The 18,419-nt window shown below is 35.5% G+C and overlaps 1 protein-coding gene across 1 annotated transcript in view; it reads left to right on the top strand.

Annotated features, from left to right (window-relative positions):
• Dscam3 (Down syndrome cell adhesion molecule 3) overlaps positions 1-18,419 on the top strand; it is a 213,434-nt gene that overhangs the window by 177,203 nt on the left and 17,812 nt on the right. Inside the window, 13 exon segments of the mRNA XM_068770466.1 lie at positions 13-132; positions 3,133-3,309; positions 5,460-5,604; positions 7,032-7,180; positions 9,059-9,269; positions 10,038-10,183; positions 11,201-11,396; positions 11,872-12,020; positions 13,064-13,210; positions 14,204-14,356; positions 15,111-15,240; positions 16,220-16,395; positions 17,848-18,027. Of these exon segments, the coding sequence (XP_068626567.1) occupies positions 13-132; positions 3,133-3,309; positions 5,460-5,604; positions 7,032-7,180; positions 9,059-9,269; positions 10,038-10,183; positions 11,201-11,396; positions 11,872-12,020; positions 13,064-13,210; positions 14,204-14,356; positions 15,111-15,240; positions 16,220-16,395; positions 17,848-18,027 (2,079 nt within the window).

The raw sequence follows: 18,419 nt of genomic DNA, 5'->3' as shown, positions 1-18,419 counted from the left end.
TGCATGCTACAGTATCACCAAAATGGATAATGGAGCCGAAAGACGAAGCCGTGCTAGCTGGAGAGACAGTCGCTCTTCACTGCCAGACTACAGGATCACCCACACCGCAGACCACATGGCTGAAGCAAAGAGGTTTTATACTTTTTTCTCTCTCTCTTTCTTCTCTCTCTTTAACTTATGATCCCATAAGTTAAAGTTATGAAGCTTCGAAAAGCTTTCTGAAAGGAAAGGACCACCGACTTGTGTAATAATATAAATAATAAATTAATAACTCCTGAGGATGCCCCGTGGAGGGGTGAAACACGTGTTGAGTGATTTGGTGGTGGCGGTTGTGTGATTCGCATTGTTTGCCGCATACGCATTTATTAGCGGGCTGGCGGTGCATTTCATTGCACGACTACCACTGCATGTGCGGAAGTGGCTAAATATTGGTCCTTTTCTTACTTAAGATGGACTTCCGCAAGGTAACGCCTGATTCCAATAATTACTTTCTGAAAAGCGTCCGTCTTTTACAAATGTCTTAGAGTTAGAAATTCAGTAGCTGTAATTCCATGTAAAAATAATTTATATCACATTTTTGTACTACTTTTTATGTGCTTTTTCTAAGTAACGCATGGGATTTTATTGTAATTACGTACACGGTTACTAATTTCCTACGCCCTAGAGCAGAGTTCCCCAAACTTTTTTGTGTCGTAGACCCCTTGCCATGTTTTTCCGTGTTGGGTAGACCCCCTACTTACCTGATATTGATTTCCTGTAAATTTCTAACTGTAGTGAAGTTTATTGTTAAAAACTTAAAGTAAAATCACATGTTAATTTATACATTTATTAATTGAATTTAAATTAAAACTACTCAAAATAAAATTTTGTATCTGTTGTGTGAAATATACGTAACATTAAATAAACATATAAATAAAATAATATAAGCAATAAGTCAATATTTTTAGTAAGAAGGATGAACCTAATGCTTTAATAATAAATTATCAACATTTGGCGTCAATTTTGAAAGGTATCAAAATGTATTACAACCACAAAGCGAATACCAACATCCTACAACTTACACAAATTTATAAACATATATAATAAATTTTTTACTTCATAGGTACTTTTAAAAATAATGTAAATGTTTTGATATTATAAGATAGTATGATGTAAGTAAATAGGTACTATCAGTGTATGTGTTAAGATCCACTATCGAGGACCCCCATTTTCATTTCATGGACCCCCAATTTTTTTTCGCTGACGTAGACCCCATGCAGATTGTCATAGACCCCTAGGGGTCAATATAGACCACTTTGGGAATCACTGCCCTAGAGTCACTCTAGTACACTCAAATTCACCTAAAGAACAATGGAGAGAGCTAGACCTGAGTTTAGCAGGGAGATTGAATCAGACATGAGGATCTCGATCGCCTGAGAACCAAAATCATCGACGTAACTCGAAGAATAGCTCTTTTGAAGTAACAGTGGGAGAGGCAAATTGCACACAACAGATAAACCAAGAGGTAGACGTGGCCTAAACCTCTCACTAAGTAGACCGATGATATCAAGACGATCTTTACACGTTTGTCGCCTGAAAATAAAAAAAGAGATATCAAACTTGTCTTTATTTTTAATGCTGGCATTTTGTACATTTCAATAAAAGTAAAAAAAGATTTTGAAGTATTATTACTTATCAATGATTTTATATTAATTATTATTTTTATTTAACTAATAGAATGAATTATAAAAACAATTAATAAAACCGTGAAAATAATTATAATTCATGTAATTTACAAACGCAAATCTTTCACTAAATTTAATTTGAAGTAATTCAGCGGGTATTAGAATTATATTCCGCACAGTTGAAATCATTTCATAAACTCGCTGGAATATAAGGAGATGAATGAAATAAATTTTCATTAATTATTTTTATTCCACAAGGAATTTATAATTGAATAATGTCCCTAATAGATAGCTGCTCCGGCGGACTTGGTGCTGTCAGATGTAAATTAACTTGTTTAATATAAATTTTATATCTATACATATAAAAATAAATCCGTATTTATTTTTGGTCAAGCTACATGTTGAGAACGACAGTTCTATATTTAAATACATATAGAAAAAAGCAGAAAAATGCATAGATAATTAAATCATCAATATAAGTAATGGCTTTTGAAACTTGACGTCTTTGACAGTTTGAGGAAATTGATGGAAATTTTGAAAAAAAAACCTGACCTTTTTTGAAAGCAACTCTCCGGTCAAAATATGATCGTGAACAGAATTCTTCTTATGTCATATACAGTTGATTATTCATCATTCAAGTCATTTTTTAATGGTCCCTGTCATCGGAGGCTTCTCGTATACCCACTACCTTAAGTACACAGGGACATTATTCTTCTTAATAAGCTTTTCACTTAATAATTTCCTTCTGGACATCCTGCACATATCTTTCTTTTATTCGTCACATAATCTATCATTACTTTCCATACTTTATTTTCCTTTCTTTCATTGCCTTCCATATAAAGCCTTTATCTCTAGGATACAACTTTTTACATGTTTTTGGCATTCCAGTTTTTCTTTATAATATTCATATTTTATTTTGTTTAGTATATTTCATTGTCTCACAATTCGTGCCTCAATCTACTCTCACTCCACAAGTACTTGTTTATTTTAATTACGTCACTTATAACCTTTCTGCAATACTTTAGGAAGATATGGCGTGTTTTTTCATCTTCTATCAGCGTAGAAATGTTGCCTTCTGTATTTTTTTTCTGTAAACGAAACTGGCCATTAATTCTTTTTAATCTTTTTAAATTGTAAGAAAAGGACCAATATTTAGCCTAATTACACAACTGCCACCGTTAAATCACTCAACACGTGTTTCACCCTTCCACGAGGCATCTTTAGGAGTTTTGTTACACCGATTAGTGCCAAACACAGAGTGACTGTGTAATTTGCATTATTTGCCGCATACACATTTATCAGCGAGCTGGCGGGCGGTGCACTTTGTTGCACGACTACCACTGCAAGTGCGGAAGGCTAAATATTGGCCCTTTTCTTACTTAGTATGGATTTCCGCAAGGCAACGCCTGATTCCATCAAATCTTTTTATATTGTAAAATAAAGTTTTTAATGAAATAACTCTTTACAGCCGGTGCTCCATCAGACTTCATTCCGCTGGTGAACCTCGGGGGACGATTCCAGTTCTTCACCAACGGAACACTGTGGGTTGAATCGGCATTACCGTATGATGAAGGTCATTATATGTGCAAGGCTGAAAATGGTGTCGGCTCTCCATTGACCAAAACGATATTTGTTGCTATCAATGGTAAGTACATAGTGATTTAAATTTTATTTTCTTTTTCTTTGAAGCATATATGCTTAGCAATCGATGGCTGAAAGAACAAGTGGCGATTTCTATGCGATAAAATAAAATTAATTTATTCAACATTGAAACTTTTAACAGAACTCTCATTTATCGTCAACTTATTATTTATCTTATTTTTGACTCTACTCTGCTTCTCTACGTGTAATAACTGTGGAGAACGCAGAAAGAAACTCAACAACTACACATCCTTTAATAAATCTTAACAATGCAGATTTATACATATACACTTTATGAGAAATACAAAATAATCAGGCGGCACTGTGAAAGATTCTTGTGATTAAATAATCATTTGACGACATTGTTATATTTGCTGCATGCGGGCTGCACGACACAAATAATGAAAGCCTTATGCCTTGAAGTGAGCGTCTATCGACTGAAAGGCAGGTAAAGTGCAGTACACCAATACCTCGCTTTGCATCGTTTCGTTTTGCGTTTTTTTTTCGAAGTTGCGTCGCTGCTTAATTAGTACTAATATTCACTGTGCGTCGTTAGATTTTCGAGGTTGCGTTGTTTTGGATTCCAGTCTTTAATTTTTTATTTGAAATTTTCTTTTTTTTTTTAAAGATGGCAACGCATGTTTCTAATTGCGTCATGCCATTAAAACTCGGGGATTCCCTTTCTAACTAAAAACAACGCAATTTGAATACATTTATTTTATTTTCACTATTGTTTTATTTTCACTTAGTTTTGCTAATTTTAAAGTTCAGTTTCAATTACGTAGTGTGTTGTGTTTTTTTTAAAAGAGAATAATTAATTCATATAATTTTTTACGTGTTGTTTCTGATTAAAAAAGGTAAATATTTTTCCAATTTATTTATTGACAGAGTTATATTATTATTGTCTTTTAAATGTTTACTTTATTCAATTTTCTTTTTAAGAAGTAGTATTTACGTAATCCTGGAACCTATTTTCGATCTTTACATGGCTTGCTATAAAAAATCTTACTTCACTTTACGGCGTTTCAATTTGCGTCGTGTTTTTTGGAACGTAACCACGACGCAAAGTGAGGTTTTGGTGTACATCCATATATAAGTATGTGAAGTTGGACAAAACCAGATGCAAATCACTTTAAACTACTTCTATTGTAGATCTATGGGCAGGTGTGAAGCAGTCCCTATGGCAGGAATAAAAAGATGATATGTATCAAAAATATGTTAGTAACATAATGAGAATTATAGGAGCAACGTAATATTTGAAAAAACCAATCAACATACACACGTATATAAATAAACGAGCAAAGTTTCATGAGTAATAAAGCCATCCGTGCCAATTTGTAGAAAACCATACAGTGATCATAAACTGAAACAACAAAAACTCAAGTGTCGTGTATAAACTTATGTATATTGTCAAATGTATTTCATCCCTTACGCCTGTGGTCGTCAACTTGACACAATTTTTCGGGATCATCAAAAGTTTTTCTTTCACGTCATCTGCCATTAAATGTTCCACATTCGTTTAGTTTTCTTCTTTTCAGTTGAACTTGTCAAACAAGACGTGGGCCTCACCCAAAGATCTCTTTTTTTTGTTCTTTTATGTAAATCGCTACTGGAAACCTCTCCTTTCACTCCTATCTGGTTGGGGACAGGGATTTTATTTTTATTAATAACTTTTTCACTTTCCTTATTTTTTTTATTTCCATTCCAATCTTACTGCTATTTTATTTCCCATTTCTATGTACTTTTAAAAAATGATTATTCTAGGCATAGGATTATTATAGGCATATTTAATTATATACGCAATATAGATTAAATATATTGCGTATATAATTAAATTTATAATGAAATTAAATGAATATAAAACAGGGCATGTTTCATATTACATGTGAAATAACTAAACTTTCTTAGCTTTTCTTTTTTTCTTTTCCGGTTTTTTCTTATAATATCACATAAGATTTTCTACCTGCAAGACAACATTGCTACGAACTTATATGAAACAGAATATATTTATTTATTTATTTATGCAGGCCCTCTAGTTGCGAATCTCGGATGGGCTTCGCATATTCCCACTTGTGGGATAGACCTATGCAATGAACCTTCTATAGTTAAAATGATAATGATGATGAATAATGTAATGTAAATATTATATTTCAGAACCGGCGCGATTTGAAATGACTTCACATAACGTGTCTGCGAGGAGAGATTCACCGGCTACACTAACATGCGAAGCTCGAGGAGACGCTCCTCTTCGACTCACCTGGTCCCGTGGTCCCCGGCCGCTTGACCTTACTACCTATAGGTACAACCTTTTGTTATATCCTCATCTACAATTACTTTTGTTAAGTCATAGATTTTATTATAGTAACAACCTCTAAAGAACGTGGACAACATTCGCCCATCATTCCTATCTTTCGCTCGTGGGGTGGCGAGTGATACGGTTGAAAGAAATAAAACTGTATAGGATAAGGTACTCAATAAACTCTGCACAAAATAAATTGTTAACTAATAATAAGAAATAGAAAAAGAAATGTGTAATAAAGAATTAAGAAAGTAATATGTGTAAATAAAGATAAATTAAATGTAAGATAAAATTAAAGAATAAAAATAAACAAAATGTACCTAGCCACCTTAGAGTAAGAAGATGATGGAAGAAAGGCGAGGAAAGAAAGAAGGTATAAAAGAGCAAAACGAAAGATATTATGAAGGACAAAAGAGAAGAATGAAAGATATTGTGACGCGTGAAAGAGAGTGATAAATAAAGAAAAGATTAAAAAAAAATTACTGAACAATAAAGTCCCTAATCCCAAAAAGTTACGGGTACGAGAGGCCCCCAATAGCGGGAGCCAATAATTAAATATGAATATATTTTAATTTTTAAACACATTGGTATAATCATGTAAACTAAAACATATTACAACATTCATGTTTGTAATGTCAACTGCGTTTCTTCTAATTCGAGTCACACTACCATTGATATAATTAAAAAAGTATATTAATAATGAATTGAAAAAGATTATTATTCAATAAACGAATGTTTAAATGATAAGACTCCTTGCCAATGATGTCGCCTGATTATTTTGATTTCATTTAGGCTATACATGATAAAGTGTATATATGTAAATCTGTATTAAACTTTATTAAAATATGTTGTTCGTTGTGGAGTTTCTTCCTGCTTCTTCTCCATAACTTTATCACCTTGAGAAGCAGAGACAAAAATAAAAAAGATTTGAATAATAAATAGAAAATAAGTCGACGATCAATATCAGTTCTGTTAAAAGTTTCAATGTTGAATAAACAAATTTTATCAATATCTTTGAACAGAAAGCTAAATAAAAATACTGTAAAAATCAAAGCATTGGCAAAGTCTAAACAAAGACGTCTAACTAACCTTCCAAACTAGATAGCTGCCCAATTTTAACATCGGCAAGTCAAGTCAAAAGCCTAGAGGCATGATATCCTGAAATTGCAGGAACAGATTTAGCTCTATGTAAAAGAGTCACGTGAATGTAAAAATAAAAATATAATTTGAAAAACGAACTATTTCTTCAAAATATTTTAGAATGATTATATAATACAGGATGTTTGAAAACAGATGAAAAATATTTTTACTAACAAATAAGATTTACATTCGCCTCTTTATATCAATATATCTTGGCTGTGTATATAAACAAAAAATGAATGTTTTAATTCATGTAATTAAGTTTAAATGTGTATTTCTATTTACAGATTAAGTATATCCGAAGCAAAGACTGATAGTGGTTTAAGATCCCAACTTTACTTCAGCAGAACTGATCGACAAGACTCCGGTGTTTATAAATGTCAGGCCGTCAACGCGTTTGGTCACAGCGACCATTATATATATCTTTCCGTCCAAGGTAGGCATTCAAATTTCGAACGATTTTTTTTTTTTAATTTTATAGACGAAGGATTTGACCTCTGTCAAGCCTGATGCGATAACAAGATCTACCATGATACATGCATGCTTATAAGAAACTTATTTACTCTTGTCTTGAACACTCCTAAATTACAATTGTCTGGCAATAATGGCGCCTATATTGTTAATCAAAAATTAAGAATTTTAAATAGAGATTATTTATCTATTTAAACTTACAAACTTACAAAGTAATATATATATATATTACTATATATTTTTATTATATATATATATATATATATATATATATATATATATATACCGATAACAACATAAAAGAAATATATACAGTAATACCCCGCTTTACGCGAGGGATACGTTCCAAAAAAAATCGCGTTAACTGAAATTCGCGTATAACGAGGTTTATACTCTTATTTTTTACGGAAGAATACATCTATTGTCTTTTGGGTAACGTTTTGTTTACGTTCTTGTAAAATACGTTCATAACACCCAACACCGTTGGGGATTGAGATCTCGCGACCATAGAGAAGTTGATGACTACATTATATTTATACGCACTCTTTCGCGTAATTCAAGGCATTTGAGCGCGAAATTTGCAATTCGCGTTATAGTGAACCGCGTATAACAGGGTCGTGTAAAGCGGGGTATTACTGTATATATTTCTTGTATGTTGTTGTCGGTTTAAATAAAACATATACACAATATATTTTATCCATAATAAGCAACAAAATAAAACGAAATATTACACTTAAATACGCTATGTGTATATTAAAATAAAAATTATGTATACTTTTGGTCGTTTCAGCCTGTAGTTAATAAGTAAATAGCCAATAGTTACAGTTGTAAAAGCTATAAAAGAATGAATGTAAGCCTTGTAGCTTTTATACCTATTTATGCATTCTTCTGTTTCCTGCTGGAACGTGACATGCCATTGATCTATGGTACCAAATCTCTCCCTGGGATAGATAGTAAACAATAACTAACTTAGAGGAGCATTAAAGTTTACTGGAAGGCATAGGCCTCCACCATCAATATATGGATATAACCTAATCGCCACGCTTGGCAGGCAGGTTGGCGATCGCATACTAGCATTATGGTTCCCATAAGATGCAGCTACCTATCCTCTAAAAACTTGATTTTAGCAGTGGTAACATTACATACATATACAAAAAGTGTGAATTACACACGATTGTCTCCTGGGAATCGAACCCGAGATCTACAATCGCAAATCTTATTACTCATATTATACCATATTACAACTGATGTTTATTTATTTCTACATGTGTTTGTGTACGCGTGTGTATGTGTATGTGCACTACATGGTCTTATTACGAAATGTTTACGTTTTTTTTTTTAATGACCCCCGCTATTGGGACTTTATTTGCAATTTATTTTTTTACATAGTTTTTAATTTTCTTTCTCTTCTTTCGTACTTTATTGTCTCTTTCGGTCTATTATCTATCTTTCATGCTACAGTTCTTCTATCTTTCTCTTTTGCTCTGTTCAATCTTTCATTCTTTTCTCTTTTGTTATTACATTTTTCGTTATACATTTTTTTTTATTGTACATTTTTATTTTACATTATTATTACTTATCCTATAATTATTCTCTATCACAGTTTATGTATCACTTTGGTTCTATTTTATCCTCTTTTTTTATCTATTTTCTATTTATTTATTGTGTTTGCGTTTTGTTCCTTTCAATGGCACATTTTGCAATTGTTTTGCAGAGGGCTATGAATGAGTTTTTATCTACTCCGCTTATCAGGGAGGCTATTGACTCCTTCCTGATTGATGTTTACGTTCCGATGGAATGTAATATGATTCAGATGATATAAGATGAGTTTATCAATTTGCAGAGAAGCCTGAGATGCCACAGTCGCTGTCAGTCACGGAGATCATGAGTCGCGCGGTGCGATTGTCCTGGAGCCAGGGTTTCGATGGCAACTCGGCCCTGCAAGCGTACACCATCCAGCACTGCACCCTCTCCGTCCGCGTGGCGCATTGGGACTCGGCCACTACGCTCAACGTCTCCGTCCACGCGCCCCACTCCCCCCATTCTCACGTCACGTTAGTACTAATTTTACACCCCCTTCCTTACTGAAACTCTTTTACGTTAATATCAGAACCCCACCTCAGCTACTGCAGGAAGGTGGTAATAAATGGTAAAAATAAAACAAACACTAAAATATAGAAATAAAAGGAATATAGTAGTACCAAAAATAGTGCAATAAATAGTATAACATAAGATGATAATTACAAAGAAAATACGTGTTTAATATTTGAACAATAAATAATGTTGCAAAATAAAATAGTAAGGAAACTTACAATGTAGTGGTTGAGGATGGATGTATGGCTAATGGAATGAAAGAGAAAGACTAGGAGAATTGTAGAATGAAAGAAACAGTACGACAGATAAGATGATACACAAAAGAAAAGAATGACAATGAAAAAAAATATAAATAAATTACTAGAATTAAAAAGTCCACACACACGAGATAGGGGAACGAGAGGTCCCCAACAGCGGGGACCATTATAAAAAAAAAAATATCAGAACCTTCACGTAGTCCCACACTCATACGTGTGTACCTTAAATGGGGTCATTTATACTTCTACTGGAACTTTCCTATTCGCATATCACTACACTAATATATATATATATATATATATATATATATATATCTATCTTCAATAGGTGTCACTTTATGAACTTTATATTAGCATTGACGACCTGACCCGCCGATCCTTTCTCAAGGACGATGCACTCTAACACACTAACAAGACTTTAATAAACATGGTTGCTATTACATACATAATATTCTTCTACTAACTTTGCAGTTTAACTAAGAAAGGAGACATAAACTACGAAGCCCTGGTGAGCAACCTGAAGCCGCACACAGCCTACATGATACGCATCGCTGCGATTAACCAAATCGACCGTAGCGCCTTCACCGAACCTGTGGTTGTGAAGACACAAGAAGAAGGTACAGTACCACATATACATTTTTTTCACTTAGACTAGATCGCTATATCATCCATTGCCGTGTTAATATAATTATTTAATGGAATTAGGCGTTACCTTGCGGAAGTCCATCCTAAGTAAGAAAAGAACCAATATTTAGCCACTTCCGCACATGCAGTGGTAGTCGTGCAACAAAGTGCACCACCCGCCAGCCCGCTGATAAATGCGTATGCGGCAAACAATGCGAATTACACAACCGCAATATATTTTATGTCTTTCATTTTGTTATTCACATACTCTATCTTTTCTTATTTACAAAATCTTTATCTATCTTCATAGAAAGGTAAGTTACATTTGGGGTAAATCATTTTTTTAATTTTATGCTTCTATTTCACTTTCTCCTTATATCCTTCTCAATCTCTTTTACTACAGTTTCCTTATATCTTTTACAATCTCCATCTTTCTTCACATTCAAATCGTCTCCCATCATCACCATCCTTCTCTTATGTTCGTTTCTAGACCACATTTTTATTTACATTTTACTATTTTTGTTATTTTTCTATATAATTATACATACAGGATGTTCACGATTAGTGAGTAACTGTTTGTGGTTCAAGAAAACGCCTTAATTCTAGAAGTGGTAAACGTTTACAGATTCTACACCGGTGAAAATTAGATTTAGTGGAAAAACTAGCATTATATGCAATTTAGAAGTAAACAGTTTTAGTAGGTACACGCAGAAGGGTATAAACACTGGGTTTATAGGTTGCGATATGTTTCATGCAGAGGAGGGTACATGACATAGGCATAAAAGGCATTTCACACTCATAGTGTATTCCCCTATGGGAAAGATACACTATTAAAGAGTATTTTAAGAACTTCACAAGGTCAGCAACAGAAAATGGGAACTTTTTCTACTAAAGAACGTACACAAGGTACACTTACAGATATCCGTCTCGAAGAATATCTGATGATAAAATATCTTCGAGATAAACGTACTTCTTTAATTTTTTATCTTCTTGTACCTTCTAACCCACAGCACCATCAGAAGCACCGAGCAGTGTTCACGTAACGGCTGGTGGGCCGGGCGAGCTGCATGTTTCTTGGAGACCACCAGCTCGCGACGCCTGGCACGGTGAGCTGTTGGGGTACTCCGTCACCTGCACAGAACTTGGCGTAGCCAGCGCCGGTGGCCTGCCTGACGTGCCCACACTTATTGGAAGCAATGCCTCCAGGTTCAAACTTTTGATAATTAGAAATTCTTTTGTCCCGACTATTTTATGCCTGTAGTGGAGTATTACTCTTCATTTATAATATGATAATATATTGAACAGTTTGGTAGTAGTTTCATATCATAAATGAAAATAGGGTGACCGCCCAATATTTACGCTCTCGGATAATTACTCCCAGGTTTTAGAACAGTGGTTAATTATTCATGGATAATACATAACTATGGTTTCTATTTTTGATAGCCAGGGTAAAGAAAACCTTCTGATTATTTGCGCATAAGTCGGAAATCCATTCTGCATTATGGTACCCACATGACGTCATCAGAAATATATCTACGGAACCCATTCGTTCACATTCACGATATCCATTACACAGAAGTTAGATTATTTGCCATATATTAACTAATCAAACCACTATATTATCATTTTTTGCCAAAGAGGATGTATATGTGTTTAGACGGTGGTACGTTTTTGATTTCAGAACACTAACTGTCAACGGTTGGTCTGCCACTGAACTCAGTCTTTCCGCCCTGAAGAAGTTCACCAGGTACGAAGTTCGAGTGCGAGCCTTTAACGGTGTTGCAGCAGGTCCTGCTTCAGCTCCTGTAACTGCCACCACTCTGGAAGGAGGTGAGTATTTGAATAAAGAAGACTGTTTTAATATACCTGGTTCCATTATTTAACAGTGTATATCATATCCTATAGATAGGCTTACCATAATTACGAAGTGCCAAACCGGGACGCAGAAGAGAAAGAGACTCATTTTCATTTTGCTTTTCGCTGTGTTTTTCATATTTGAAATGCAATCAAAATTATTATGAATTGAAAACATATTGATAAATGTGAAGAATTTTTTTATTAAAAAGGAAAATGACAAAGTACAATTAATACAAACAACGCTAAAAATTTGCCCGGTTTTATTATTCACCCACGCTTGCTTTATATTTTTCACTAGAGTGCACTTTCTTCAGAATCGTTTTGTCGTGCTTAATTTTGTCATAAAATTCACTGCATGACATGTTCAAGTTGAGTTTGCACGTAAGCAAGGCTTCCACAACGCATTCTTTCATCTTCCCTCGACCGTCAGACCACATTTTTTTATCTGTGAAAAAATTCTTTCCACTGGCGCTGAAGTACCGGGCAGACACACAGCAAACTCCACAATTTTTTTTTAAATTTGGCACCTCAATATGCTGCTTGTGAAAATGGGTGAATAGCTGGACCCATTTCTCGGAGTAATTAGCTTCATTAGAATTTTGGCGCGGGTGGCACGGGGGAACGATTGGTTGGGGTGTCGGTGCTGTTCAAGTTTGACCGGGACGCTAATGCAGACCGGCCGGGACGCCGGGACAGGGATCTCAAACCGGGACTATCCCGGTCAAACCGAGACGTATGGTAAGCCTACCTATAGACATATAGATATCAAAGACCTTTTATGTTGTATCTTAATTCATGAAACATAAAATTTTCTTTACATAACATCCTATACGACAGAAGTGACAGATCTGTAGCACTCTAACAGAAAAAATCAATTTATGACTTTTATGACAGCATCCTCAGTGTAGGGAAAGATTCTGGTTGATGAAAGTAACCATTCACAGCCTATCTCCCTACAAGATGCTGGTGAGGGCACCTGATAATCCATGGGATGCTAAAAAGTTATATATCTCCAGTTCCAGAATCCCACCCGACAAGAGTGTCTTGCTCGGCGCTATCTTCTTCCAGTGTGAAGGTCACATGGGGACCACCGCCCCATGAGCACCGTGGAGGCATCATCCAAGGATATAAAGTTATCTACGCACCACTCAATATCAACCACGGTATGTATGCTGCAAAACCTTCATTCAACTTGAGAATGGAAAGTGGATTATCCCTTGAAATAAGCTGTGAAGAGGAATGAGATTCTTTGATAAATTAGAAAACACAGGTGGTTCAAATACACAATATCTTAGCCAAGATCATCATCACCGGTTTTTTTTTGCCCCCGCTATTGGGGACTTTTTCTTCCACCCCTATTTAATCGGGAACAGGGTTTTGTATATCATAAAAATGTTTCCACTTGAATTATTATATTCGTTCTCGTCTTCCATAGTTCACAATATCTTTGTTTTTTCCTCCTTCTATCATTGAACATTTAGGTAAGGTTGTTAAGACTGGTTTATAGCGTCCAGTGTTTTCCTACAACCTTAATAATGTCTTCAGTTCACTTTGTTGATGGACTTATCACGCTGCGCTTGTCAATCCGTGATATTCTCTTGGAAATCCACGTGCTAAATTACAGAAAATTTATAGAGCCGATAAAGAAGTAAGACAGTAATATTAGAAAGCCTGAAATTCTTCTATCATGTACCAACGTCATCAATATGCTGAAAGAAGGTTGTAGGAGCTACATTACGTCATTCTCAGCGACGCATCGAAAGGGGGAATTCCATTGAAATATAATTCTTTATATCGTGCGAAAGAGAGCGCTCTACATTACTTCTCGACTTGTAATTGGCTGACGAGTTTTATTAGTTAAACAATGTTTTCGTAGTTTTAAATCGTTATAAATATGGACTAAATTTGGTGAAAATACACACATTTACTTAGGACTTTCCGTTATTTTTACCTCCAAGATTCTACCAGCCGTGGGGAGAATCCCGCAAAGGTTGAAATATATTGCTGTTGTATTAGGATCTATAGCCCACAAACATTAGGATACGTGCCTTTATTTTTACATTAAAGATTTCCAGAGATTTTTTTTCTAACATTTTTGCATGTTTAAATGTCTCTAATTAACTAACTATGAATATTAAAATAGATGTATGTTGCAGCGGATGTGGCGGAGATTAAACGAGTCACAACCACCGACACCTATCTGCACACACTGCATAAGTACACGAATTACTCCATACAAGTGCTCGCGTTCACCGGAGCCGGCGACGGCAAGCGAAGCCCTCCCGTATACTGCATGACGGAAGAGGACGGTATGATCTGCCTGGATCTATTTTCTTAATTCTGCCCTCGTTCTTGATGACAAGCTGCTAGACAAGTGTCAACTTGTTCAAATTCGCTACAGTCTTGATGCATTGGACGATCGGAAGTATTCATTCAAAAATGCATTTTTTACACCTCGTAATTTAACGGTTTTATTTAGTTCGACCCGTACGGAATTTATTTGGGTCAAAATTAGAAATTGAAATTTAAGCACCTTCCCGTTGTCAGATTGATCTGAAATTTGGTACACACATTTAATTTAGATGACAATACAATATAATAAAATCGATAACTTTATAAATTTAAGATGACCGTCGATACAAAATGGCGGATTACGTATTTTTCCTTAATCCCCTCAATATGGGTATCAAATGAAAGGGCTACACTAGTGAAACACGATGATTATGTCAAAATTTAAAATTCAAGATGGAGCCGTTCAAATATGGCGGACTAGGTACATATTTTTCCACAACCACCACAATATGGGTATCAAAAAACCGTTTAACTTAAAAGTTTTTTAAATGTGTTTATATTACTTCTAAAGTTATTTTGAAAGAATAAAATAGAATATTTTTCGTTTTTTTTTTCTTAAAACACAGTGACATGAGTTGGAAAGGATGTTTGCAAATTATGGACACACAGGTTTCGTATGTTGGCATGCCAAAATAAAGACAAAAATCTTATATGTGCCTTGATAGGAGTCTAGAATCGTAATAATACATACAACATATTATATGTTTTCAGTACCATCAGCTCCTGAAAAAATTAAGGCTTTAGCGTACTCCAGCGACTCGGTTCTGGTCAGCTGGCTGCCGCCTGTACACCCCAATGGCATCATATCACACTACACCGTATATTTCAGAGAGGCGGGACGGTAAGTGAAAATATAATATTAACCACTCAGCAATATTTACAATCAGCACCTGTCTGTGTACTGCTAGAGTATCTAAATAAATACTAAATTAATAAATGTATTAATACTTTTACTATGCGTTATGAAATTCACTCACGTATCGTTTTACACAAAGAAGAAACCTTATAACACAATAAACAGTTGAAAAATCTCTTTTATATTTTGGTTATAATAAAAATTAGTTATATCCATCAACTAATTTATGATTATTTATCTTTCTTAGTTTTTTATTAAATACTTTTACACTCTTTTGGTCTTAATAAAGGTTTGGGCCCTTTATTAATTATAATAGTTATGAACTAATTTTTGTTTCTTTCAATTACCTCCTTTATTGTTGCTCTGCAGTACTTTAGAAATGGTGGACGATACTCGTCGTCGTCCGAAAGGATGGCAATGCTTCCCAGTGAAAGCATTGCCATCGTATCCTTCCCTATTTCCTTCTCACATTTAATTTTGTATCTTCTGAATGCGGCACAGCAAATGACTAGGTGCAGCACGGTCTGGTCCACCCACGGTTCACTGAAGCACCGGAACTCTCTTTGAGTTTAAACCGATGAAGATATTTAATGGATTCAGGCGTTACATTGCGGAAGTCCATCCTAAATAAGAAAGGACCAATATCTAGCCACTTCCGCACATGCAGTGGTTGTCGTGCATGAAAGTGCACCGCCCGCCAGCCCGCTCGTAAATGCGCATGCGACAGACAATGCCAACTACACAACCGCCACCGTAAATTCACTCAACACGCGTTTCACCTCTATACGGGGCATCTTCAGGAGTTGTTACACCGATTAGTGCTAAACACCGAGTCAAACCGATGAAGAGACTCTGAGAAATACCCGTGCCCTGTGAACTTCTAGACCAGCACCGTGTCTGCACTAGGCGAAGTACACGATAGGATCAATGAAAACTTTGAAATAAATGAACACGCAATTTCTAGGTTAGGTAAACACTCCAGCTTTACGGTATCTGCTGACAAGAATCCCGAGATGGAGCTGATGTTTCAAGTTCGAAATCTTATGGAAAGCCAGCTGTACGAGTTCTGGGTGTCAGCTACCACTGGATCAGGAGAAGGGGAGTCCACACACGTTGTCGGACAAGGACCCAGCTCTAGAAGTAAGTGTTCTATTCATTCGTAAATTAACCGAAATTACAACCAAAGGATCACAATATGGAGTAGGGATGAGGAAGTGGTCGCACAAACTGTAACGGTAAAAACTGCACACTGTTAGGGCGTCGCTAACAAAGAATAAGAGGCTTATATTTTTAAACGGTTTTATTTAGTTCGACCCGTACGGAATTTGTTTACTTGGGTCAAAATTAGAAATTGAAATTTAAGCACCTTCCCGTTGTCAGATTGATCTGAAATTTGATACACACGTTTAATTTAGATGACAATACAATATAATAAAATCAATAACATTACAAATCTAAGATGGCCGCCGATACAAAATGGTGGATTACATATTTTTCTTTAACCCCCTCAATATGGGTCTCAAATGAAAGGGCTACACTAGTAAAACACGATGATTATGTCAAAATTTAAAATTCAAGATGGACGCCGTTTCAATGTGGCGGACTAGGTACATATTTTTCCACAACCACAATATGGGTATCAAAAAACCGTTTAACTTAAAAGTTTTTTAAATGTATTTATTTTACTTAAACATTGACAAACAAAAACTTGAGCATAAAATTAATAAATCAAAATAATAAATGTGAATGTAAAACAAAAGCGCAAACGCTAATGTCCGTGGAACATCGATCGTAATAAAAAAAAGAACCTAATAGAAATGTATGTTAAATTCTAAAACATTGGTGGAATAATTTGAATTTGGCTTGGCTGAAAGAGGAATCTGGTTGGTGAATATGAACTCCTGCATGTATTAGGTAATCCAGGACGTTCCTAAATCGCGATGGACTCGGCACCTAAACGAAATCGATTCGATGAAATGCTAAGCATCCCCGTCTTTAACACAACACTACTTAAATTTTATAGAACTATTAACTTAAAGTTTCATAGACTTCATGTTTTAATGTTTTTCTTTTGTACTCGTTGTTTTTCCTTCATTGTTTTGTGAGTATATATATAAATATATAGAGTATATAAGATATACGTAAATTGTTTTTTTCACATTTGTTTCTTCTATTTTTTCCAAAAGATCGCCTCGACAACTGATTCTAAGCTGCTCGCGTTCACGCGACTTCCGCGATCTTAACTATCTCTACCGGCTCGTGGTCGCTCCTCGAAAGCCTTTCGGTTCCAACAGCCTTCAGTTGCAAGAATGATCAGATCTCTGCCACATCAGACAAACAATCCTTCGAGCTACACCGATGTAGCTCTATATCTTGGTTATTTTACGGATATCCTCATTTCTCTGGTTTGATCTCATATTTCTTATGTTCCGCCTAGTGGGATAATACCCTGCCCTACCCAAGTTAGTCGTTTAGTCAAATACTATTCCAGTGCGATAGATTTATAATATTACAAAGGTCGATAAAACATAGTTTAAATTTTTAATGTAACAATAATATATTGGAATACTAATTTGTGGGATATATTTGCAGTTCCAGCGAGAATCGCGTCATTCGGTGGACGGCGTGCGGTTCGTGCGGGTCTGGGCGCTTTACTCGCGTGCTCATGCGTGGGCGTGCCGGCGCCGCGATCACGGTGGGCCCACGCTCGTCTACCTGTCACCCACCATGCCTTCTACCAGGTCACTCGTGCTGGACATCTTCACATCCGCGGTGAGGGATCATGCTCTTGCAATTGATAATATAGTCACTATGCATGATCAAAGTGTCCACTTATATACATCTTGAGAATGACATACGAGCGCAATTTGGCTTTCTTGAACTTAAAGCTAATGAATGCTTCAAACGCGCTCTGATCTCAGAAGAGCCCACCATAAACTTAGACGTGTGTTATTGTGGTCATTTATACAACGGCATTAATGCAGTTGTTCAAGTAATTAATTGACAATCGCTATTCTTGTTCTACTTTTCAGCTGATGAATGTCCTGATTACCAGTCCTGCGGTACCCGCATCTATCGACTTTAAATAAGTCGTCAATCCACTTTATAGGAGACGTACCCACATCGCGTCTACCAATCATCATTATTACTTCTCAAATCCTTGG

Source organism: Battus philenor, unplaced genomic scaffold (genome assembly GCF_028537555.1).
Source record: "Battus philenor isolate CCGP_79_NKW_IND1 unplaced genomic scaffold, ilBatPhil1.0.hap1 SCAF_3, whole genome shotgun sequence".
NCBI classification, from domain to species: Eukaryota; Metazoa; Arthropoda; class Insecta; order Lepidoptera; family Papilionidae; genus Battus; species Battus philenor.
The sequence above is the reverse complement of the archived record's forward strand: the minus strand, read 5'-3'. Positions and strand labels throughout refer to the sequence as shown.